Source organism: Myotis lucifugus, unplaced genomic scaffold, assembly GCF_000147115.1.
Source record: "Myotis lucifugus unplaced genomic scaffold, Myoluc2.0 scaffold_505, whole genome shotgun sequence".
NCBI classification, from domain to species: Eukaryota; Metazoa; Chordata; class Mammalia; order Chiroptera; family Vespertilionidae; genus Myotis; species Myotis lucifugus.
The window spans coordinates 51,751-78,844 of NW_005871553.1; the positions used below are offsets into that span (position 1 = coordinate 51,751).

Below are 27,094 nucleotides of genomic sequence, written 5' to 3' on the forward strand. Positions count from 1 at the left end.
CGTTAATTCATTAATGCAGATTCGACAGAAGCATGGAAATTGGTAATGACACATAGTAAGTCTATAATGAATTTAGTTATAAAATTATATTCTTTACACCATAGACCTTGATACTTAATGTTTAAAATAACCAAGCAGCCCGACTATGGTTGACATTGACCTATGAACCAGGAAGTCACAGTTCCATTCCTGGTCAGGGCACATGCCCAGGTTTTGGGCTGGATCCCCAGTGTGGAGCATGCAGGAGGCAGCTGATTGATGATTCTCTCATCATTGCATCATTGATTTTCTCTCTCCCTCTCCTTTCTTCTCTGAAATCAATAAAAATATATTAAAATGACAAAGCAAACAGTCTTTCATCTTAAAAACATTTTCTCCTTCATTCTAACACCCCATAGCCTTACTACGTAATATTAGCAAATGTGTTAATAAGTCAGTAGCATTTGGCTAATGTTTTGAAACATCACTAATTACCTGAAATCATTTCACAAAAGTCTGCTTTTCAATTAAAAATTTTAAAAAAGGCTATTTTCTTCTTTATAGTTTCTGTATTTTTGAATATTTTATAACATTTATTTTTACAAGTCAGGGGAAAAACTTAAAGTGTAGTCCCAAACTCCAAGTTTATTTTGCAAAACAAGGAATATTTTAATTTTTTTTAAGATAGAGAGGGAGAGAGAAACATTGATGTGAGAAACATGACTGGCTGCCTCCCACACACACTACGACCGGGGATCGAGCCCAAAACCTGGGCATGTGCCCTGATCCGGAACCCAACCAGCAACCCGCCAGTGCATGAGACAACTGAGCCACATCAGCCAGGGCAACAAGGCACACACCCTAAAAATATTAAGCGCACAGTCAAAATTGATGCACAGGCTTGTTTCACCTTTGTGGTAAGATACTGAAGGATAATGAGTAAAAATTAAGCAACTCAGGAAAAATAAATAACAAGTGCTAAGCGCGCGCGCGCGCGCGCGCACGCACACACACACACACACACACACACACAACAAAACGAATGCAGGAGTTACAATAAAAATCTTTATTTAGGTTTGGTCAGTACAGGGAAGATATACTGGAGTCACAGAGCAATATGCATGAACAGGGTACAACAGTTCATAAAAACTGAGTAACTATGCACACAAATTTCTTAAACATTCAGTCACCTAAAGAGAAAATGCAGATGTATGGTGGAAAAAAAACTGTATCTAACACTGAAACTACCATAGGACTCCATCAACAAGTCCAACTTTTAGTGATAAAACTACTGTACTGGGCAAACTTGGCAGTCATAAACCCACATCTACTCTAACAAGTCTGAATGGTGCATAAGCATAGTAACAGCGTGAGTAAGAATGCCCTACACAGCACAGGTTCTAGAGAGACACAGATTTATACAGACATCATTGTGTTATACTTTAAGGAAAGAGTTCCATTTACAATTTCACATTAAACTCATATAAAAATAACCTGACCTTACACAAAATGTCCTTTTAGCAACAAAGTAATTAACTGTTACAATTTCCAAAGTGGCAGAGGTATTGAAGCAAAGAAAAAAAAAACACACCCACCAAAAAAGGCAAATTGTGACAAAAGTATGCATTAATTTTCTGATAGCATCCTCTCCCAAATTAAATGACGCTGTATAAAAATTTGCTGGAAAAATATTACAAAACTGAGCCCTGTACATTTACACTTGAGTCCAAGCCATTCTGAATGTGGCGGGAACCCGCAGTTCGGTTACCTTTCCCACTCACTGTTTTCTCCTCTTGAGGGTCATGATTGGAGTCTGTGTCATTTAAGTGGTGTGTGAGAGAGTTTTCACTGCCCGTGGGAGAGTCTACACTTTCATACCCCGCACTGAGTTGGTTTACGTAACTACTACCTCCTTTGCCAGTTCTCTCCTCTGAGCTGTTGGAGGCCTTATTACCATTCCCTGGAGAAGAAGGAAAGCCATCTTCAGTGGTGTCCCCCTCCCTGTGACATCCAGACCCAGACGTCCTCGGCCGGGAGGAACTGCCATTGCTTGGTCCGTTGGCCAGCCGACTGCAGTCTTTACCTGGGGCCTCTGCCTGTCCTACAGGCTCAGAAGATGTAGTCCTGCTGGTACCCGGGGCGGGGGCTTGCGCCTGCTGCTGTTGGTATTGAGCCAGCTGCTGGCGTGTCTCCTTCAGTTGTTGCTGAAGAACTAGAATGGTGCTCTGCATACCCTCTACTTCTTCGTCAAGTTGAATGATGAAGTCATTCAGTTCTGTGCAAAGGAGAGTCAAACCTACTTTAATATCTTCTATAGCATATTTTACAATACTTCAATTCTAAAATTGATTTTTTAAATTTTGCTTGGAATTTTAAAACAGCCATTCAAGAATGAGTTGGTTTTTTTGTTTGTTTGTTTTTTTTGGGGTGGGTGGGGGGGGAGTAGATGGTTAAAATAAATATATTAAAGCAACCAAGTTTAAATTGACTCAACCCATCTAGCCATATACAACTGATTACAGCCCATAACATCTGCTTCAGGCTTGTTTCCAGGATTGGGGAACATCCGGCCCACGGGCCATGTAAGGCCCAGGAAATCATTTGGTCTGGCCCTGTCAAGGCATTAGGGGAGAGTTAATTAACTGTTTGACCAAATATAGCAGACTAATTTTTAAGTTGAGAATTTTGGCCCACAAATAATGTTATAAATACCCAAATAGCCGTTGGCAGAAAAAAGGTTCCCCACCCTTGGTTTTAACCATTGGGCCCACATGCCTGGTCCTCTTATTCATTCTCTTAGCAAGTGATTATTTTCAGCTCCACAGCTGGGTTAGCCCCTAGGGAACAATGTGGTCCTCGACTCTAACACTCCAAAGAGGCCTAGGCTGTAACCAAGGGACCATTCCACATAAAAAAAATCTAACAACCCAACAGAGAAAACAACTCTTGAAAATTATGAATACAAATGTCCATTAAGATCTAAAAGCTTTTGGGGAAAGAAGTCCTCACTACTATATAAAATCTCAGATTTACTGTGTTTACGAAGAGTAAGAGCTAAGAACTCACTTTGAAAAGGTAGTTTTAAAGATATTTGACTACTAATCTTTGCAATTAACTATCAGATATAGTAATTAATAATTTAATTTTCAGAGTTTAGATATTTTCCTTACTATTAATCTTCCTCATAAAGAGGAGGAAACAGCTATATACTTGCCCGAAAAAAGGATGGTGGCTGACAAGGATGGTGGTTTGTCTTAGCAAATTTAAATATGATTTCTTATTCATTAAATAGAACCTCAACAGGTACAATCCATGATATACTTTTAGACCACTGGAAGTAGCCAAATACTTACAAGATTTACAATTAGAGAAATTGGTTAAATAAAAATATTCTCCTTTGAAAGCACTGATTATAAATTTGTAGATCTGTGTAATGCCTTAGTAATGTAATAGCCTTTCTCTTTTACCAAACTCCACCCTGAAAAACAAAAACTTATGAAATGTACACAAACAATCAGGAGAGTGGGGAGAAAACCACTACAATTAAATGGCTTTGTCTGCTAACTAACTAGATATGTTTCATTCATAATTTTACAGAACCATTGGCTAGAGATTACCATGTAGAGAACCTAATCTGAAATATTCATGCCTGGCAGTTTTTTAAAGCCAGTGCAACATTAACCAAACTTTTCAAAAACCCCCTTACCATCCTGACTGCTTTTAAGCTCCTCACTATATTTCTTCTGTAAAGCCAACTCTGCTTCAAGTTGTGCAATACGTCCCTGGGACAGCTGCCTTCCAAGCTCTTGATTCTCCTGGATAAGCATTCGACACTTCGCCATTAACTTTTTGCCTGTTTGGCTGCAAAGGAAAGAGCCATCCATCACAAAATGAAGACAAAACGGTCTACAACCTTCTTTGCTTGCAATTAGTACGCGATTCAGGTAACAGGTAAAGAACATAACTATGTCACAGCATATGCCTCCCTGTGATTACCATCTTCTTCTCTGGAACACAGCCATCTTCTGCATTTCAGTATTCTGCCAATACAGCAGCAAAAATAAACCCTAAGCCAAAAGTACCCAAATGGTCACTTTTTATTGCTATTACTTGCCAGTGAATTAACACAAATCTCAGATATGCCAAAATATTAATAAAACAATAAGGTACTTAGCTTTATGGAACAGAAAGTCCTTGAAAAAATAAATGCACCACCACAAATGTGCAATTCTTTAAAATAACCAATATATGGAAATCAGTACCTATAAATGTAAATGCGAGTATATTTATTCTTGCCAGAACAGCATTTAATAAGGATGCCTCTTAATAGGCAATTCTCATAGGAATGTTTATTGCATTAATGGAGGTGTGTTCAGTAATTGTTTTTAAAGAAGCTTTTAAAAATAGAGGCTTGAGACTATTCATATTCATCAATCCCTCATTTAACTTCTTTATAGGACATACTTTTGAGTTATCTTACAATATGACATTAAGGTTTAAAAAATTTATTATCGATACGTAGTTAAGATTTTATTGATGTTATAAAAGATTATCCTTAGGACACAAAAATAAGATCATAAATAATGCAAATATTTGCCAAATTAGGAATGTATACTTTCATAAATTAGTTACCTAGTGCTAGTACAACATACTATAGAGCCTACATGCATATATACAGCAATTATAAAAAATGCAATCAAAAGTCCTGTCTCAATAAAATTTTACTGCTTTTTTTGCTTCAGCCATCACAATAGAAATAATGACTTTTCAAGGGATCTGATTTAAATATATAATCATATATATTACCTTTGAGACATGGATATGAAGTTTGATATCCTTGTAATGGCATTAAGTTCAGAATGACCTTACTGGCTATAAAACTTTTTTTGCTGACAATTTGTATTTCTTTATTCTTTTAGTGAGGTTCCCGCCTTGCCCAATATATTTAAGAATGCATCTGATGTTACTAAGCCTTGGGACTGTTAAATGGGAGCGCTCTGTAAGTAATGCTCATTCTTTGACTCCTGCAAGGTTCTTTTACTGAGAGCACTTGTTCTAACCTATTATCCTTATGCAAACTGTGGTGAAGTACAACTTGGGTTACTACTGGCTCAAAGAAGCCTCAGGTGAGAGCAGCGAGTCAGCAGTAGTAAAAGATTATTAGCTACCTTTCCTGTTTGTGGCTACTGTTGCTACAGATCGCTCTCATTGAACAAGAGTTTAGAAATCAAATGAGGAATTAAGAAACAGGCAGCACTGTCCATCATGCTGATGCTCCTTCCTCCCACTTTAGTGCTATGCTCCCATGGCTTTTTCTTGCTAAGTAACATCAGTGCTTTCCAACTAACCTGAAAAATCTTTTATATAAACTGAACAAAGATCAGAAAAAAACTAAAATCAATAATTTGTGAGATGACTTAATCTCACAAAGTAGACAAATTCTAATGCAAAAATGTTTCATTTATGAAAGTATACCATTTCATTTATGAAGTCATACCGTTATATAAACAAATGCCTGCTCTAAGATAATCCTATCACTTCTAAAATTAATGATTACTAAAATAAATCTTAACAAAACTGTTCTTCTTTAAACATTCTATAACTTTATGTCATTTAAAATTTGTGCTGTGTTCATTATATCACAAAAACATAAAAATTTAATTATAAGTAACTATTTCTGGAAGAATATTTTTTTTTAACTACAAAAAAACCCCAACCCATTCCTAAAATCAAATAATTCACAAAGAAAACATAATAGGAACTGGTTTCATAGAAAATACTTATACAAAAGAATGGACACTGTACATTGCTTTGTTATCAAGGAGCCAGGATATCTTGGGAGAGTTGTACACACAATTACCTAAATGGTTAACTGAAAACTGAACACTGCCAAAATACTGAAACATACCCTCTAAATACTGTAAAACATATGATCATCACATGCATAAAATATTTTAACTACCGTGGACAAAGTAATTCAGGGAAGCTCTCTCAAAATGAAAACAGAATAGGAAAAAAAACACCAAAAGCAAAATCACAACCCATTCTATTTGAGTTATTCCAGATATAGTATTGATTATATACTATTTGTTTTAAGCTAATGATGTATTTACATGTAGTATCTAGAATACCCTGGTTTACAGCCTATTTTTTCAGAGACTAAAAATCTATTTATAGGTGATTAAAATACACTAATACAATGGAAATATTATGTAACCATTAAATATGAAACTAAATGAACTAAAAAAAAAGTAAAATGTCCAAGAGATAAAGTGGAAAACAAAAGCCAAAGCAGCCAACCATCTGTAGCACGTTCACATTTGTTTAAAACCAATATATGAGATGACTTTATATGCACAGCAATTATCTTGATGATACCCAAGAAGTGTTAACAGTGGTTACTGATCCTGGAGAACAGAATGGGAAAGCGCAAGGCCACATCCAGGAGTGACTCTCACTTTTCGTCTTCACTTTTCTTCATTCTTTTTCAACTTTATTCATGAGCATGTATTATCTTATCAATTAAAAAAATTTTTAACAGTAAGAAGAAAAAAACCCACAAACCCCAAACTGACTGTTACCTAAATGCAAAGAAAGATGCTGGCTACATTTAAGTACATGCTGTTAATACATTTTATAAATTATTTCTTGACCTACTAAAAATATTTAGGCCATTTCTACTATGATCTTAAATGGCATAAAATATATACAAAAGCCTTAATGTGGGCACCATAAGCTAATTTCAAACAGATTTGGTTACTTACTCTCCAACCCCCATTAAAAATGAGAATCTTAGAAGCGGATTTCTTGCTATAAAGTCATACAACAAACCACTTCTTAAACCCACCCTCTGCCCCACAATCAGTTCCCTAAAGCAGAAACATACATGATACTTACAATTGATTTGAATGATTAAGAGAGAACTTAAGTCACCCTTGTTAAAATTAAACGTTGGGACAATCTGGAACATTTATCTTCACTCATCTTAGACTCCATTATCACCAAGAGAAAATTCGAATTGGTGACTTATAGAATGATCTGAAGAAAAAAAATTCACCTCCAGGACTGGATGGAAGCATGAAGAAAATGCCTCATTTATCTAAATGATCAAATGAATTTGCTGGATATGATCACTATACCTTTTTTTTCAATTCACAAAATGTCTCACTTAGGCCAGCCCACGGTTCCCAGACATTATTTCCCAATCTTCTGACAGGCACCCTGTGAAGCTGTCCCACAGGAATTTCTACTTCAATATCCTGGGACAAGGCGTCAAAAAGTACCAAGTGTCAAGTCTCCTTGTCTTTTATGATACCAGCTGGAAAACAGAGGCATGGCCTTTCCTTTCCTTTGAAGAGCACAGCAACAATTTTCCCAAAATCAATCTGCTCTCCACAGCCCCCAAAATCAAAATGTTAAAATTACAACAAAATCATCATAGTATTCCTTAAACTTAAAAAAAAAAAACAACTATTAAAGGCACATTTAATTTAATATCAAAAGTGCGATACAAAAGGCTCAAAATACAATGAAGGAACACATTCCCCCATTAACACCAATGACAATGCTCTTTCAACTTGTGCCTGTTGAATGAAATGGGGATTTAATAAATTTCACTACTAAAAAATAACGCAGCGAGTCTCATCACAGCCAATATCCTTATACAATCTAGTCGTGAAATGAATGTTTATAATGCTTCACAGTTTAAACCTGAAGTTTGATACCACACCTTCATGTTTGTACAGTCCTCAGTAAGATTATCTACAGTATTAGCAACCATTCAAAGAACAAACCATTGATTCAAACCACATTGATTTAAGGCTCAATCAAGTAAGAGAGAGCCCCAAACGAAATGGTTAAATATATGAACTACTTGTACTGATATCTATTAAGTAGTTTCTTATCAAATAAACCCTTGAAATGCAAAATTCACCTCATTTAAGTTTTGATCAAGAAGTTCAACAACAATCATGAAGTCCACAGTCTTATAGGCAAAACTGATATACAGTGTCTCTAAGTCACTATGCTCAAGGTTAAGAGCGATGCATATTCCATTTTTACATTTTACTGGAATTTTACATGTTCAATTCATTATTTTAAATCCCTAGGTTTTCATTCCTCCAAACTGTCTGAAGACACAGTGTGCCACAGACTTAAGACTTCTGTTTCTCCCTCTATTTTCTTCAAACAGAAACATTTCTCAAGTGTCTACATGTCCTAGAAGGGGAATTTTTCGGAGGTGGCCACTTCTTCGGAATAGTCCGACGCCATCAGGCCTCTGAAGCAAGGGGAGGGGAAGAGAAAAAAGCTGAAACAAAGGTTCATCTGGTCAGTGTTACATTAACCATTACACGCTGGATAGTATAAGAATGTGGCTTTTTTGGCTCAAAAAGTCTGAGTCTTGGTGTGGAAACGAGTACTTGGCTGTCCCACCACAGCTTTCTCGTAGTGGGACTGTCAGGGAAGTCTTGACTGGGGAGTATGATTTGTTTACCTATCAGGCGTAAACTTCCAGGCACTCAGTTCATTTTGGGCTTGTTCCAGTTTGTCTTTAGTCTGTTCCAGTTCACCTTTCATTTTTAGGAAAAACAAGTTGATCGCGGGGTCCACCATTGTTGATCTCAGTTGGGCGACACTGGGCTGCTGGACTTGCTTGAGGTACTGGATTTGAGTCTGTGCAAAGCAAAAGAAACAATTACTGCCAAATCAAAGGAAACATACATAAGAAGGTGGGCTAAAATCGATTTCATTTGCTGTATTTGCCAACTTGTTTATGAAAACTCTCCCTCTTTGATCTTAAAATCCTCTAAAGTAAAAATTAAAAACAACTATTTAAAGTTACCCTTAAATTAAGGATATTTAAGGAATTATGGCCATTTGGTTGCATTTCCATATTTGAAACCTTTAAATAAAGAGGCTACATCTTACTTTGCAACCAAAACAGTACCCAAAAAATCGGTTATATTTATTAAAAATGCTAGCAATCACTGGGAAAAAGCCAAGTTTAAAATATTAATTATATAACACTACAGTACTTTACACATTCAAATTTGTGCCCATGGAAGTTATTTTAAGTACAATACAAATCCCTTAAAAATATACCAGGTACAAGGTTATAATTTAAAACACACACTTGCATTTCTAGATTTAAAAATATGTAGTATTTATATTTACACGAGCTGGCATTACTTTATAAACAGCATCTTATAAATAGCTTTATAAATAGCATCTTAAGCCAAAAGAAATTCTATGTTTATTTTTTTCCCTTCGGAGTAGATTTGAATCATAGAATTGTAAAGCTGGAAGGTGACTGACCTAGTCCAAACTTATTTTTGAGAAATTAAATGAACCAAGTGTCCACGAATACAGTTAGTTCAGTGCCAGAACTGGGACTAGAATTGTAGCTCTCAAGCCTCCTGACTCCGATCTAGGGCTTTCCTCACCATACCAGAACTTCCCTACTTACACACGAAACCTTCCATTTCTCTCAGCTGTACTATTTACTATCACCTTAAAAATACCTTTCTAAAATATGAAATACAGTTTATTGGCTTTAAATGTATCACTTGCTTCACACCCAAAGAAGATATGGTTCAAGATCTTGCTCCACACTAAGGCTTAAATAGGATTTAGGTTAACATTTCATAAGTAGCTAATCTCTATCATACATTTAGTAAAAGCCAAAAATATACTAAATGGATTTAGGATACATTTAATTACTATTTCATTGAGCAAAGAGAACTAATTTTTACTTAACTCAGGGAGATTTATTTTAAGTAACTCATTTTAAAAAAATATTTGTATTAATTTTGGAAAGGAAGGGAGAGGGGGAGAGAGAGAAATATAAATGATGCGAGAATCATTGTCTGGCTGCCTCCTGCATGCCCCCTACTGGGGATCAAACCTGCAACCCGGGCATGTGCCCTTGACCGAAATCGAACCCGGGACCCTTCAGTCCGCAGGCCGAAGCTCTTATCCACTGAGCCAAACTGTCTAGGGCAGGGGTGGGCAAACATTTTGACTCGAGGGCCACAATGGGTTCTTAAACTGGACTGGAGGGCCGGAACAAAAGCATGGATGGAGTGTTTGTGTGAACTAACATAAATTCAAAGTAAACATCATTACATAAAAGGGTACGGTCTTTTTTTTTTTTTTAGTTTTATTCATTTCAAACGGGCCGGATCCGGCCCGCGGGCCGTAATTTGCCCACAGCTGGTCTAGGGCTTAAGTAACTCATTTTAAATAAGAAAATACAACTGTTTATTCAATGTAAGGCCAGTTGCTAAGACAATTTAATAGGAATAAAGCATGTCATATAGTACATAGCACATACTACTACCAATAAAGAAAACACTGCCTCTCCAACACCAACATAGTTGCTATTTAGATTTACACAGAGAACTGCACCTGCCACATTAACCTTGACCTTTCCCTGTTTTTGTTCCTGCTGCCCTTTCTGCAAAACTTCCCTCTGTATTCTAACTGAAAGAATGCAGTTGTAAGTTGTTGAGCAGGCCTGTGCAGGGGAGAGCTATAAAAATGTGGCTGGGAAGGTTAGGCTCTAGTTGAGATAACCTTGAAATCTAGGTTGAAAAAGACAAAAGAGTGATAGGGCATCAACAAAGGCTTGATCAGGCATGAATGTTCAAAGTGCCAGTGTATATACGATAGCTGAAGAATCATAAAGGAACCAGCAGCACATATTGTCTGTCTAAAGCAGCAGTCGCCAACCGGTGGTCTGCGGACCACTGGGGGTCCGTGAGGTTCCAAAGGGTGGCGACTGCTGGTCTAAAGCAAATGGTGAGATATACCTGAACTAGGATAACAAGAGGCCTCAAGAAGAGAGGGTTCAAAACACACACGTGTTATGAGGTATTAATTACCACAACTACCCATTCTTACTCTAGCTACACTATCTATCCAGGTGTTAGCACTGGAAAGTAAGATTTAGCCTTTGCATGGGTAAGCATCTTAACACAATGCCATGCAAACAGGGAGAACTAAAATTATTAAATGAGTAAATGGTAGAATCTAGAATCCTAACTATCAGAAAAAGGAAAGAATTAAATGATTTTGAGACTGGGCAACTGAGATGCACTGCCCACTTCATTAGACATGAAAATCATGACAGAAAAAAATTTTTGTTGGAGGAGTGTGTGTTACATAGGAAGAAAACAATAATATTCAAACTATTGATGAGACTTCTTGAAACCAATGGCCAAAGGTGAGGATGGTTTAATAGTTGAAAATACAGAAAGTGAAGGCATGAGTACTGAGAAAAAGAGAAATTTAATGCATTAGTTAGTGACTTTAAAGGGGGGAAAAATTAGTGTTAGTGAAGATGGAAACAAAAGGAGAAAAAGTGATGAGTAGGTACAGAAAATGACAAAGGCTACTGTTTTCTTAAGCAAAGTGACAGGTGAAGAGTCGTTTTGAAAAAGTGAAGAGGGACAAGAGACTTTTGTGGAAATGTAGACAATCTCTGCAGAGTAAGTAAAAGAATGAGAGAAGAAATAGGAATAGGACTGTGCCCAACATTAGTCCCCAGTGACCAGAATATTGCCTTATATATTAGATTTTTATAAATGTGTCGGAGATTACATAAAACTCAAGAAAAGTTCAGATTTTAAAATTAGAAACAGTGACAGAGCTTCCTCTACTTAGTATAACTTACATATACCAACACTAAATTTAAAAAAAGGCTAACACTGTTTAAGACAGCATAAAATTGAATCTAAATTCAACCACAGCTAAACCATCAAATATGTCACTACATTTTAGATCTATGTAGACATGATACAAATGAAAGCTGCAATAATGAAAAAGAAAATGTGGTAGAAGTTGCTGACACATCGAGGGGTAAAGAGAAGAAACTAATCAGATGGTTGACTCTTTTTAAAAATATATGTATTTTTATTGATTTCAGAGAGGAAGGGAGAAACATCAATGATGAAAAATAATCATCGATTGGCTGCCTTCTGCATGCCCCCTACTGGGGAACGAGCCTATAACCTGGGCATGTGTCCTGACTGGGAATAGAAGAATTGTGACCCCCTGATTCACAGGTCAATGCTCAACCACTGAGCCACTACAACTGGGCCACTGATTGATTCTTGTATGTGCCGAGCGGGGTATGAAATCCATGTATTGGGACGATGCTCTAACCAACGTCGACGAGCTACCCAGCCAGAGCACAAACCTATTTTAAATCCAATGATGACAAGCTATCTATTGAAAATTTACATTTTGCTATTTATATCTCAAAGAATATCTACCTAGCAAAATGTGAATTTATAATTATTAAGTATATAGAATTAGCTAAGTACTAATTAACACATGTGATGTGGACTAAAAACCAATTCCTCAGAGAGTTAAAGCATTTGAAATACTTACAGTACACTCTTGCATCTCTTGCTCCTTGGTTGCTAGTCGCATTACAAGGATGTTTTCCCTTCGTGCAGACTCTTGTTGTTGTTGCTTTAGTTTTTCTTCCGACTCCCTTAAGCCAGTTACATCATTAGCTGATGATTTAAAAAAAAATTTTTTTTCAAAACATTATGAAATACAATTTCAAAACCAAATGGAACTAATGAAATGAAAGTTCTGATTGTCTTTGTCAGGATAATAAAAACCAGGGTAAAAAATTCATTAAGTCTTTAGTTTCTCTCTTAACTACGTTTAGAACAAGGAAGCTTGTTCCCAAGCACAGTGCTCTTTTAGGAGATAATGGTGCTATAGTGGTCCAAAGCCACCTAATATTAGATGGAATTATGTTGTTACAGTCTAATCTGTTTCAACTTCACACAGGAAACTTTTGTATTTGCTTATATTATATAGTATTCAGAGTCCTGATTTTAACCTATTCAATATAATAAGCATGTCTATAACTGTACAGACAATTATTACAGCAAGTTTTCATGATGTTCATAACATCTATGGATTATAATATAGTTTTAATAACTGAAATTTCAGGGTACTAAGCTTTCTGGGCTTGGAAAACAATATTGGTTTTTATTTATTTTTAATATGTTTTTATTGATTTTTGAGAGAGAGGAAGGGAGAGGGAGAGAGAGAAACATCAATGATGAGAAAGAAGCATTGATTGGCTGCCTCCTACAAGCCTCCTACTGGGGATCAAGCCTGAAACCCGGGTATGTGCCCAGACAGTGATATCTTGGTTCATGGGTTGACACTCAACCACTGAGCCACACCGGTTGGGCATAATATTGGTTTTTATACTCACAAATAATGTTACTCTCAATGAAAAGTGACAGACTAAAAAGGTTTGATATTATAAACTTTGTTGGTATTTTTAGCAGATTTTGAAAAATCTGTAAAAAATATAGCCATATCTTATTTTTACGATTTAAGTAATAATTAAGTTACAATTTAAATAAATTTATTACTAGTTCTTTGTGCATACCTAGACTAATAACTCGTGCTTTAATTCAAATTCCTCTGTGGAAGGTGTTAGGGACAGATTTAGGAAAGTGTAAAGTAGTTGTGAGTTTCCCTATCCATATTCTCTCAGAATTTTGTACATAATTCTGCTAAAATAGTCATGCTATTATATTATTGCATGTCAGTCTTCCCCAACGACTGGGAACTCCCCAAGAAGAGAGATCATGTGCCAGTCACCTATTTCCTAGCACCCAATATAGTGCCCATAGTTCTTTAATGTTTGAATAAAAATTACATTTGCTTAGCAAAACCAATTATCCTGAATGTCTATAACAATCTAAATAGAGATATTCGCATGGTCTTTAGGAAGCTACAACTCAAACTTACAGTTCAGATCTGTGTACTTGCCCTCCAAAGCTTGCACATATGCTTCATACTGTTTCCATCTAGTACAAAAATAAATTCGTTATTAGTTGTTAAATTGAAATTGTTTTATTAAGAAACTAAAAAAAGTCACATCTGTAAACTTATAAATTTAACACCAAGAATTCCACTGCATGATTTTTAAGGTCTCTTCCATTTTGAGATAATTATAAATCTAGTTTAACCAATAATAAATGAGTCACTTCATTATTCCTTCTCAACTTAATGGAACTATGTAAAAGGAAATACAGATAGAAGTGTTTTCTCCTGAAAACTTACCAAGTGTGTATCTCTGGGTCAGATCACACACCATATAAGACTTTGTATCACTTATGTTCAGTTCAATGCCTGGATAATGGAAGCTGAGTAAAAAACCTACTACGACTTTCAGATATGCTTTCCACCACAAACAAAAGGCATCTGATATAATAAAAGTCTAATATGCTAAGGATGCTCAACCACTCGATGATGCACACTGACCACCAGGGGGCAGACGCTCTGACCAGTAGGCTAGCTTGCTGCTGGGGACCAGCTGATTGGGACTGAGCAGGACTGAGCAAGATGGGCCAGAAACACCCTGGAACCCTCCCGTGTCCCTCCCCGGCACCAACTGCACCAGTGGGGTCCCTTGGCCTGGCCTGTGCCCTGTTGCAATCCGGGACTCCTCGGGGGATGTCAGAGAGCCGGTTTCGGCCCGATCCCACAGGCCAGGCCGAGGGATCCCACTGGAGCACGAATTCGTGCACTGGGCCTCTAGTATAAAATATGCCTAATTATAAGAGGCTGCAGGTTATCTTGGCTCTTTTGTGAAAATACCATGTGACTCTCTCAAAAATAATATTTATTTTTACTTGTAAAAAAAAGGAGAGAAAATACTACTTTTCCAGTCTATTTGTAAAGCTGTATCAACTTGCATAAATGCTATATACTGTCAGAATATAAGAAGTCCTTTCTTCCTCATTATATTCCCCTACCCACAAAACATAGGCTATATTAGCTGCTCTTGCAATGACTGCACATAAACAACAAAGCTTTTCCCAGTCATATGTTTAAGCAACTGCTAATGCAAGCATAATCTGCCCTGACTGTCGCTGTCTTGCTTACTGAAGAGCTATGTTTTCAAGCCACTCTTTAGTTGCAGCTAATCAAAATTTAATTTTAGAAAATCTTTTTATAATTTTAAAAACTTTGACAGGTCAGCTATAAGATTTACTATTACAACACAATGACCAAAAAATACCAAGCTAATCTACCTTCCATATAAAGACTACTGTTCAGCCAAGAGCATGTTATTTTTATAGCCAAGACAACCTAGGGTACAAATCAAGTGCATTCAATATTTGGGGATCAATAAAGGTCTCTTGTGGAGGCAATATAAGAACTATTTGTTTTAGAAGAATGGAAAAATATAAAAAAGTCAACAAAAACATCCTTATCAAGAAGCCAAAAAGTACAGACTAGTTAAATAAGTAGCAATTGATTTAAAATCACCAAGAGAATTAATGAGGGAAAAACTCATGAGAATTCCCTAAAGAAAGAAGTTAATCTCACCTCAAGAATATCCCCCACCCACACACACAATCAAGAAAAAGACTGCACATACTAACCAGAGGAATTATCTAAGAAAGGATAAAAGGCAAGGACTGTCTCATATCAGAGGTACAAAGAGAACAAAAGGTGAGTGGCAGTATATCATAAGCAAGTGCCTACCGCAGCAGGGAAGGACAAGAGTGTTTTAGAATGCTAAGGATTCAAAATTTATGTGGAGGAAAATAAAGGGTATGCAATGGAAAAAGTGTCCTATGCATAAGATTATGCAAAGGAAGATAAAGAGAAGTCCACAACAGAGTAAGTAGAACGAGTGGGAAATTATCAGACTCTAGGAAACAATAGAACGAGTAACCTGTGTCTATCTTACAAAACACCTCTTCTCTCTACTCTAGCCGATTAAATTTATTTAGTCCTTCAAGTAAAAATTCTGTGAAATTTCTAGAGAAAGTTCAATGACCCTGAAAAATATTCATTTATTTTTACCTAAAAATGTCACGTAAAAACTTATCAACCATAGCAATAAAATGCAGAAAGAATATATTTAAGTTATAAAACACAAAACATGCGATTCTTTTTCTGATTTCTTGCATTTAAAAGAATGAATACCATAATGCTGCATTTCTCAATCTATTTTTGCAAGACAATTATAAGATAACCCCAGAAAATCAGAGCTGGAAGTAACTGTTAAAAGTAATTTAATCCAACTCCTTTAATGCCAAGATGAGAAAATGAAGGATATAAAGAGTTAAATGAGCCGACTAAGGTTCCTTAGAAGAAAGAGTAACTTGCCTTCATCAGTAAATAATGTATTTCTTCCATAACTGAAAACATATCCTTTAGGACTATAACTTTTTCACATATTAAACAGGAAAGGAATAACTACATTAAACTAATTTTTGCAAGGAAAAAATTCAGGTTACCTATTAGTCTAGAAGTTACCCAACCTAGTGCTTTAGATCTTTAAAGTGTTATGCTTTCCTCAATGATTATATAATAAAGAAACAGGCCATAAAAAACACATTTCAAAAGTACATTAAATGATTTGAAGATGTATGCACATTGAAAATAAAATACCTAACAGACAAAAACTTTATAGTATAGAATTACAATATAATGCTCTATAAAAATATTTTTATATTTTGAAAAATAAAAGAACATTTTACCTTAAAATTAACTCATCTCGTGCCATAACTTTGAAGTCTGTCTCACTCAGTCGAACCTATAAAGAGAATTGAAATATGAACTGGGTGCTTTTCCTAAACATTTTAAATGTACATACCACTGTTGCTTACACTTTTCATATTTTATGAAGATAGGATAACTTCTAATGCCTCAAGCGCTGGTTTCTAATAGGAATCCCTTTATCACTAAGACAGTAGTTCTCAACCTTCTGGCCCTTTAAATACAGTTCCTCATGTTGTAACCCAACCATAAAATTATTTTCGTTGCTACTTCATAAAGGTAATGTTGCTACTGTTATGAATCGTAATGTAAATATCTGATATGCAGGATGGTCTTAGGCGACGCCTGTGAAAGGGTCGTTCAACCGCCAAAGGGGTCGTGACCCACAGGTTGAGAACCGCTGCACTAAGACATTCAAAGCCCTTCCAAAAGGAGCACTATACTGAGACATATGAAACATCTCCAAGCCTGAGACTTAGAAATGGTTCAGTATCCTATATAATAAAAGGCTAATATGCAAATTGTCCCCTCGACTGGAAGTTCGTCCAGGGGGCAGGGCTGCCCGCCAACCACCCGGGTGGGGCTGGCCAGCCAACCTCCTGTGTCCCCTCCACCTGGCCGGCCCTCTCTGATCGGCCCCAATTGGGGCGGCTAGCCGGACCCCCACCCAGTGCACGAATTCGTGCACCAGGTCTCTAGTATACTATACTTAAAAAACACACACATAACTCTTATTTATGTAAAGTAGTTTTAAAAAAGTAAACCATTTATCTTTAAAACGAGAGGCCCAGTGCACAAAATTCATGCATGGGTAGGGTCCCTAGGCCTGGCCAACAATCAGGGCCTTCTAGCTGCCAGCCAGGGCCTTCCTTTGTTCCGCGCTGCCCCCTGGTGGTCAGCACACATCATAACGAGCTATTGAACTCCCAGTCTCCCAGTTGAATTCCCGAGGGGACACTTTGCATATTAACTTTTTATATATATAGATGCGCATCATTATTAGGGACATGCAAATTAAAACCCCAATGAGCTATCATTACACACCTATTAAAATGGCTAAATAAAAGATTGTGGTAACAACTCCAAATGGTAGGTAAAGATGCAGAATAAGATTGCTGGTGAGAATGTAAAATGGTATGGCTGCTCTGAAAAACAGTTTGGTGGTTCCTTTTAAAACTAAAAATAGATGTGCTCGACAACCCAGCATTTGAACTCTTAAGCACATATCCCAAAGAAATGAAAATGTATTTTCACACAGAAACTTGTACATGAATGTACAGCTTCATTTGCAACAGCCAAAACTTGGAAACTACCCATACTTCAACAGGTGAATAATTAAATTATGATACATCCACACCATGGGATACTAAAACGAAACAGACATAAGCAATTTGGATAAGCCTCAAGGAAAATTATACTGGGGGAAAAAAATCTCAAAAGGATACATATACTGCATGATTTCATTTATATACATTGGTAAAGTAGCATAATTATAGAAAACTGCTTAATGTTTGCCAGGTGTTGGGGGTTGAGAAGGAGGGAATGGATATGGCTATCAAGAAATGACACAAGGGAAGCTTGAGGTGATGAGTTAGTTAACTAATCTGGTTGTAGTGTTGGTAACACTAAGTTATGTGAGATAAAACTACATAGACACACATATGCACTCTCTGCATATATAACCTGTGAAATCTGAATAAGCTCTGTGGATTGTATCAATAAGCTCTGTGTTGAGTTCCTGGTTTTGATGTTATGCAAGATGTCAACCTTGAAGGAGGCTGGAGGAAGAGTGTATAGAACATCTCAGCACATTTCTCTGCAACTTTTTGCGAATCAATAATTATTTCAAAACTAGAGGCCCAGTGCACGAAATTCATGCACAGGTAGGGTCCCTAGGCCTGGCCAGCAATCAGGGCCCATCAGAGCCTTCTGGCTGCTGGCCAGGGCCTTCCTTCATTCTGCACCACCCCTTGGTGGTCAGTGCACATCATAATGAGCGATCAAACTCTCAGTTCAACTCCCAAGGGGACACTGCATATTAGCCTTTTATATATACATATAGATAGAAGATAAAGTTTTAAAAAATGGGCATAATAGTCTACCTCAGTGGTCGGCAAACTTCGGCCCCTTGAGTGTGGCTCTTCCACAAAATGCCATGTGCAGGTGCACACGTACAGTGTGATTGAAACTTCGTGGCCACACTCAAGGGGCCAAAGAGCCGCATGTGGCTCGTGAGCTGCAGTTTGCCAACCACTGGTCTAGCTAGCTGAAATTACTCGTAAATTGAGGAATATTGTTTTCTCTATACCAAATGATTATAAAGGTGAGGTACCTCTTCTACTCTAGTATAAAATTATGGCTATAGTCCTAGCCAGTTTGGCTCAGAGGATAGAGCATCAGACTATGGACTGAAGGGTCCCCGGTTCGATTCTCAGTCAGGGCACATGCCAAGGTGCAGGCTCAATCCCCAGTAGGGGGCATGCAAGGAGGTAACTAATCAATGAGTCTCTCACATCAGTGTTTCTTTCTCTCTCTCCCTTCCTCTCTGAAATCAATAAAAACATATTTTTAAAAAATTATGGCTATATTATAGTTTCCCTTATAACATACACTTATATCCTGCTTTCCCAATTGAATTATAAATTCCTCTTAGAAATGTTACTTTTTTAAATAAAACAAAGTACGATTTAATGCTTTGGCACACATCTGACTTTGTGCTCTGTACCAAGGCAAGCTAACAACTAGAATATGAAGTCCCATCTCCACTATTTCTTTTTTCCTCCTTTCAACTGAATGTAATGATGGACACTGGTTAACAAAATCATACGAGTTTCAGGTGCACATTGCCACACATCATCTGTACACTGTACTGTGTTCACCATGCCAAGTCAAGTCTCCTTCCATCACCATTTATCACCCCATATACCCTTCACCTCCCCCACCAATCACTATACTGTTGTCTGTATCCATGAGTTTTTTTCCCCTCAATCCTTCCACCTGCCCATACCACCCTCAACAGCTGTCAGCCTCCTCTGAGTCTGTCTTTATTTTGCTTAATTCATTCTGTTGATTAGATTCCACAAGAATGCAATCATCCGATACTTGTCTTTCTCTGAATGGCCTATTTCACTTAGCATAATGCTCTCCAGGTCCATCCATGCTGTCACAAAAGGTAAGATTTCCTTCTTTTTTTAAGGCCTAGTAGTATTCCACTGTGTAAATGTACCACGGCTTTTTTATCCACTCATCTACGGACACTTGGGCTGCTTCCAAATCTTGGCTATTGTAAATAATGCTGCAATGAACATAGGGGTGCATATAGTCTTTCAAATTAGTGTTTCGGGTTTCTTCGGATAAATTCCCAGAGGTAGAATCTCTGGGTCATAAGGCAGTTCCATTTTTAATTTTTTAGGTAACTCCATACTGCTTCTCACAGTAGCTGCACCAATTTGCATATCCACCAACAGTGCATGAGAGTTCCCTTTTCTCCACATCCTAGCCAAGACTTGTTGCTTGTGATTTATTGATGATAGCCATTCTGACAGGTGTGAAGTGATATCTCGTGGTTTTAATTTGCATCTCTCTGATTAGTAACATTGAGCATCTTTTCATTTGTCTACTGACCATCTGAATGTCCTATTTAAGGACATGTCTATTCAGGACTTCTGTTCATTAAAAAAAAATTTTTTTTGTATTGAGTTTTATAAGTTCTTTATAAATTTTGGATATTAACCCCTTATCAGATGTATTGGTGAATAAGTTTTCCCATTCAGTGGGTTGTTTTCTCACTTTGCTGATGGTTTCCTTTGCTGTGTAAAAAATCTTTTTAGTTTGATGTAGTCCCATTTGTTTATTTTTTTCTTTTGTCTCCCTTGCCTGAGGAGATATATCAGAAAAAATATTGCTACGAGAAATGTCCGAAATTTTATTATTACTTCTTTGTAACTGTGTGTGTGCGTGTGCGTGTGTGTGTGTGTGTGTATAAAATATTGACTATACTGAACTAATAGGAATACAGAACAGGGGGATAATGAGACCAGAGGAAAAGGTAGAACCTAAGAACTAAACAGTTGTAACCTTTTTTTGAAACATATAAAAATAAATTTACATTACAATCAAAGGAATTTAAATTAGGAAAAAAGAAATTAACTTATAGAAACCTGCAGAAAAATATCTCCTTTTCTGACATTATTTGTATAATGTTCACATAATAAAGGCTAAGAGTAGAGCAAGGGAAAAACATTACAAGAGTTTTCCAAAATTTGAAAATATTCTAAAAATACACTTCATATGAGATACAATGTATAGTACATTATATACCCATGATGCTATTATTATCATAGGCAAAGGAGTGAACATTAAACAAACACTCGAGATAGTGTGTGTGTGTGTGTGTGTGTGTGTGTGTGTGTGTGTGTAAATAAAATGCTTAAAAACTGCTGGAAAAACACACCTTTTTGGGAAGAGGTTCCTCGTTGGTCATCTTGAATCCTAGAAAAAGGGATAGAGAGATGAGGTTCAATTGATTTTTTTCCATTGAAAGTAGGAACAAAAAATACTGGCCTTTTCAAACCAATTTATTAGTGAACTCAATTATGACCAAGTCATTAAGGGTTCTTTTGAATTTAAATAAATCTTTTGTTTTAGATTTACAGAACAGTTGCAAAGACATTACAGGGTTCCTGAAATTGCCACACCCAGTCTCTCAAGTTAACATCTTACATTAGCATTACTATTACATTATATTGCAACTATTAGGTTATTTAAAAAATTCTTTTATAAAAAAGTTGTTCTTTTTGATGTTGCCATAAAGGATTGAGAGATAATTTTTCAATGCATTATACAACTGCCCTATGAAAGACAAATCTTGCAGAAGTGACAACTTTGTGCTGAAGTCAGATATTGACTTCAGGCAGTATCCCAGGCATCTTGCTGAATTGATATAGAAGAGTAGGACCAGTTGCTAAGCCTTTTCTTTTACAGCATTATGGTTAAGGTAGAAGCTATCATTGCCATAATTCACTACTGTACAATGCTTACATATAATATATACACCTTAATAAAAATATTCCTACACTATTTAATCACATGTCACAATAATTTGTATCTCAAAATGTTTCTTTATATAAATTTATACAAAATTCACTTACTCTTGTTGCAAAAGATAAATTGAAAAACTATTCTCATAAGCTTTATATGCTTACTGAAAATACTTCTGGTTATGTCCCCATATTCAAATTTAACAAGGAGGCAAGCTAATTTAAACTTATTGCTAGGTATCATTTATAATAGTACTAGAGGCCCGGTGCATGACATTCATGCACTGGGTGGTGGTGAGGGATGGGGAGGAGAATGAATGTCCCTCAGCCCAGCCTGCACCCTCTCACAGGCCAGGACCCCTCCGGGGATGTCCGCTTGCCACAGAAGTGGGAGAGGCTCCTGCCACTCGCCAGCTGTGAGCCTGGCTTCTGGCTGAGCAGTGCTCCCCCTGTGGGAGCGCACTGACCACCAGGGGGCAGCTCCTGCGTTGAGCATCTGCCCCCTGGTGGTCAATGCGCATCATAGCGACCAGTAGTTCCACTGTTCAGTTGATTTGCATATTAGTCTTTTATTATAAAGTAATGAATGTCCCTTATAAACTTTCCCTATAGTTTATTTTACCTGCCCATATTCCAAATTATTAAAAATTTAACTAAATAGAAATAAGTTATGGTAATGTACAGCATAGTAAATATTTGAGAATGGTATTCTATTTTTCATATCACATACAATCCCAACTCTGTTAAGTCAAATACTCTAAACCAGCGGTTCTCAACCTGTGGGTCGTGACCCCTTTGGTGGTTGAACGACCCTTTCACAGGGGTCACCTAAGACCATCCTGCATATCAGATATTTACATTACGATTCGTAACAGTAGCAACATTACAGTTATGAAGTAGCAACGAAAATACTTTTATGGTTGGGTCACAACATGAGGAACTGTATTTAAAGGGCCAGAAGGTTGAGAACCACTGTCTAAACCAGGGGTGGGCAAACTTTTTGACTCGAGGGCCACAATGGGTTCTTAAACTGGACCGGAGGGCCGGAACAAAAGCATGGATGGAGTGTTTGTGTGAACTAATATAAATTCAAAGTAAACATCATTACATAAAAGGGTACGGTCTTTTTTTTTTTAGTTTTATTCATTTCAAACAGGCCGGATCCGGCCCGCGGGCCGTAGTTTGCCCAAGGCTGGTCTAAACCCTGACTTTCAGATTAGGTACATTGTGAAGGAATTGGGACATGTTAGAAATAATCGTAAATTGATCACATCATAAATTACTGGCTTAATTCTTCCCTCTTTAATAAGCTTATCATTGGATGTCGCTAGGAAAAACCTGAGTATATCACCCTCTCCAAGTTCATCTCCACAGAGGCTTGACTATTTCTATTTTAGCTTTAACGTGCATTCACTTCACTAGGCTGTTTACCTTTCAGAACCCAGAAAGTTTGGCATTTACTTGCAATTGTCCATTTGTCCAGAGCTAAATATAATAGGTAAATATCAATAATCTATTGAATAAAAAAAAACAAACCTATAAGACAATTATAGCCATTTGAAGTTTTAGCCATATTTAACTAATATATAAATGTGTACCAATGTATGTCACTATTCTAGGTAAATCTTTCTAAAAGGCTTTTCATCTTACTCAAAACAGTACATGCCAATTCCTTGCCCTTTTATTGAGGGTTATTTTTCTTCATTGCTCTTAGCACGATCTGATATTTTATATACTTACTAGAGGCCCAGTGCACGAATTCATGCACCAGTGGGGTCCCTCGGCCTAGCCTGCGGGATTGGGCCAAAACTGGCTCTCTGACATCCCCTGAGGGGTCCTGGATTGCGAGAGGGTGCAGGCCAGGCCAAGGGACCCTACTGCTGCACGATCAGGGCCAAGGAAGGACCATGGGAGGGCTCCAGGGCATGTCTGGTCCATCTCACTCAGTCCCAACTGGCCAGACCCCAGCAGCAAGCTAACCTACCAGTTGGAGCATCTTCCCCCTAGTGGTCAGTGCACATCATAGTGACTGGTCAACTGGTTGACTGTCTGCACCCTGGTGGTCAGTGCATGTCATAGCGAGCGGTTGAGTGGCATTAGCATATTACACTTTGATTGGTTGAAAGGCCGACCAGTTGACCAGACACTTAGCCTATTAGGCTTTTATTATATAGGATGTTTCTCCCAGTTATGAAATAAGCTCCATGAGAAAACTTCCATTCACTGCTGATGCCTCAGTACATGGTAGGCACTCAAACATATGCTAAACAAGTGAATTTGCTTGTTACTATTAAATCATAAAAGGTGAGCTACATACTTGCATGCATATAAACATAACCAATGGACACAGTAAGGGGATGAGGGCATGTGCTGGGGGGTGGGAGCGGCCAGGGAGAGGTCAATGGGGGGAAAAATGAGACATATGTAATACTTTCAACAATAAAGAATTTAAATTTAAAAAAGTGAGCTAAATAAACAAATCTAGTTTTTCCCCCAAATCAACCAAGATGACAATCCTGTAAAATTCTGAGTATATATGTGGAACTTAATATTAACAGGTATTGTGATAGAGCTCTATTAGTGACAGTTTGAAAACAGCTAAATTTACCACTGTGGATAGGGAGTCTACCTGTTACCTAGTTACTGGGCACCAGAGCCACTCAAAATAAAATCTTAGTTATAAAACTTAAGTATTATGGATGCTATTTAATATAGATTAAACATTAAATTCCAGTTATAAATGAGTATAAGTTTCTACAACCTGACACTTTGCCCAGGTTTATTTGTTCATTCTTTTCTTAATACATAGTTACTCAGCTTTTTATTCTATTAAAATAAAGTTAATTGCAAACTTAACTAGCAATAAATATGCTAAAGTGTTTTTTTAAAGGGCATTTACATGATGGAGAAGTTCTACTAGCCCTACTTTTCCAGAACAGAGTGACAAACTTTGGAAGAAAAAAAAAAAAGGCAGCGTAACCTGAGCCTCAGTTTCCCCATTTAAAAATGATTACCACCACGAAGGCTCAAAATTATTGTGCTATTTTTAAAGATAAACATTAGACTTTAGCATGGAGACTGGCACAAAATAAGCATTTAATTACTAGTTTACTCCTCATTAAAAAAACTCCACAAAGACCCTCAATCACTATTTCTCGAAAAGCCCAAGGGAGAATCAACAGGTTGACAATAACAATATTTGTTTCTAAGCCTCACTGTAGAATTTTTGGTGATCTCTAATTTTTAGAATTATAAACAGCGAGTTATTTTAATTTCTAACATTGGCTTACATCCTCTTATAAAAAGTTTGATGCTGGGTAGATTTTAAAAACAAACTGCTTAGAGGATATTTATATTTTTTCTTTTTTAAAAATATATTTTCATTGATATCAGAGATAAAGGGAGAGAAAAAGATAGAAACATCAATGATGAGAATCACCGATTGGCTGCCTCTTACATGCCCTCTACTGGAGATCCAGCCCTCAATCCAGGCATGTGCCCTGACCTGGAAATCGAACCATGACCACCTGGTTCATAGATCAACGCTCAACCACTGTCCCACACCGGCCAGGCTGTATTTTCTTTACGTACAAAAATAAATACAGGCCTGGTATAAATCTTTGCATTTCACATGTCGATTATCAGTCACAGGTCATTCCACATATTATGGGATATGTAAGCTGGGAATTCAAAGCATATGCATTTAGAAACTCCTCCCTTATCTTTAACTGATGACAAGTCAATCTTTCCTTGAGAGTCCATGATATTGCACAATAGTTAAATGGGCAGTCTGGCAAAAGGCAAATTAAAACAAGTTTAAAATTTAAAAGCATCAACATCCAACTAATTAATCAAAATAGAACCTGGTTTTGACTTTCACATTGCACAAATGTGCTAAGGAATTTATTTCCCAATACAATTTTTTTTGGCACAACTGACAGCACACAATAACCTTCTAAAGTCAATTCCAGAGCCATAAAGACAATGGGCATTCCAGGTTCTTAGTACAATCAATCTATTCTTGTATCGGAAAAATGGAATGACCGAAATATCATTTGGAGTTGAACCTTGAAGGAAAAAAATGAATATATGTTCAGTGCTATGAGCCATTCATTTAATAATTCTAACTTTTCAAAGTTAGTCCCCATTTTCCAGATGATGAAATGACAAAAGTTAGTAACTAATGAAGATGGGCAATTCTCCCCTCTCTCATCCTAAATAGTGATCAAGCAGCTTATAGCTAGAAAATGCAGAAAAGCAAAATAAGTAAAATTCAAAATTGGCCAATTTGGTTACCTTTTAGTACATTTAAGAAAACTAGTTAAACATGATTTTAAAATTATGTAACGGTTTCAGTTATTCATGTGGATAATTTAAAAAGATAATATAGCTCAAGTTTAGAATGTCAGAACCACCAACCACTCTTGATGCCTTAATATTGAATAACAGATGATGATCTAGATTAGAGGCTCAGTTTGAGTTGGCTGGGTGGCTAGCATCCCAAATCCCAGTACTTCCCTGACTCTCAGCATTATGATCCTAAGTTATGCAACTCAGGTCTCTGTAAACGGAGAGGCAAGCACCAGCCAACACAACTTCAGTAAGAAAGCATGTGCCTAGCTGAAACTCACAACTAAACACAACGAATTAATAATACAACATGGTACCAGCCTGGGCGCTGTAACAGGAAGGGTACTAGTTAGGAATCGGAAGGCCACCCATCCTGACTCTTGTACCTTCTCAGCCCTGTGATCCTGAGCAGGTCACTTAACTCTCTGGGCTACAGTCTCCAAAACAGCAAAAAGGGGACACCAATTTTCACTGCCTCACCAAGTGCTGCACACCTCAATGCTTTAGGTGCCATACCCCCCCCCCAAAAGGGGGGGGGGGGGAATCTTTCAAATAAAACACTCACACTAACGTAGAAGATAGTTTTAACGTGTATTTGGGGGAGAACATTTATTTATAACATTGAACTCTAGCCTGATGCACCACTTTCATAACCAATATACTATTATGGGCATATTAAAAAGTTTTTCTCTGATAAGTCTAGTGATAGAAAAGTATGTAGAGGCAAAAAAAAAAGTGGGAGATAATCTAAAACTACCGAGGTCATGTTTTGCTACATGACCTACCAACATACAATTTTAAGGGCAGGAAAAAACTTTTTTCAAGAGCAACATCCCATCCAATTAATGACCAAGACTGCTACTAAGTATACGGAGCGGAAGACAGCGGGTTTACAGCGGGGAGTCCGGCAGGTGCTCATTCTTGTTACTGTTCTCCGCACCGACAACTGTAGCCCCGCTGTGTCCGTCCCGCCGTGTTCCGGGGGCCCGGACCGGTACCGCGCGGACACGTGGGCAGCTACTCCCACTCCCACGTCCACGTGCACCTCGGGGCTCCCCGCTCCCAGCGATGCCATCACTAACCCCTCGGGGTGGGGAACGACGAGTGCCATTCCGGGCGTAGGGTGGGTGCGCAGGGAATATTTATTACTCCACCCTGGGAAAGAGACT

At 37.4% G+C, this 27,094-nt stretch overlaps 1 protein-coding gene across 3 annotated transcripts; it reads right to left on the bottom strand.

Moving 5' to 3' along the window:
- Nucleotides 1-1,026: 1,026 nt before the first annotated feature.
- WTAP (WT1 associated protein) lies at nt 1,027-21,697 on the bottom strand. 3 transcript variants are annotated; one of them, XM_006103760.3, is made up of 7 exons: nt 20,990-21,621; nt 16,518-16,573; nt 13,768-13,826; nt 12,373-12,500; nt 8,474-8,652; nt 3,686-3,840; nt 1,027-2,254 (listed from the first exon to the last, which is right to left on the bottom strand). In XM_006103760.3, exons 1-7 carry the CDS (start codon nt 21,071-21,073, stop codon nt 1,671-1,673), a joined length of 1,245 nt encoding a protein of 414 aa, XP_006103822.3. In that variant the 5' UTR covers nt 21,074-21,621; the 3' UTR covers nt 1,027-1,670. The 3 variants fall into 3 exon arrangements, 2 of the variants coding, with proteins under 2 accessions (XP_006103822.3, XP_006103823.3); XR_002826499.1 differs by lacking the exon at nt 1,027-2,254 and adding an exon at nt 7,913-8,257 and having other exon boundaries at nt 20,990-21,697; XM_006103761.3 differs by lacking the exons at nt 1,027-2,254; nt 3,686-3,840 and adding an exon at nt 7,448-8,257 and having other exon boundaries at nt 20,990-21,697.
- Nucleotides 21,698-27,094: the final 5,397 nt, after the last annotated feature.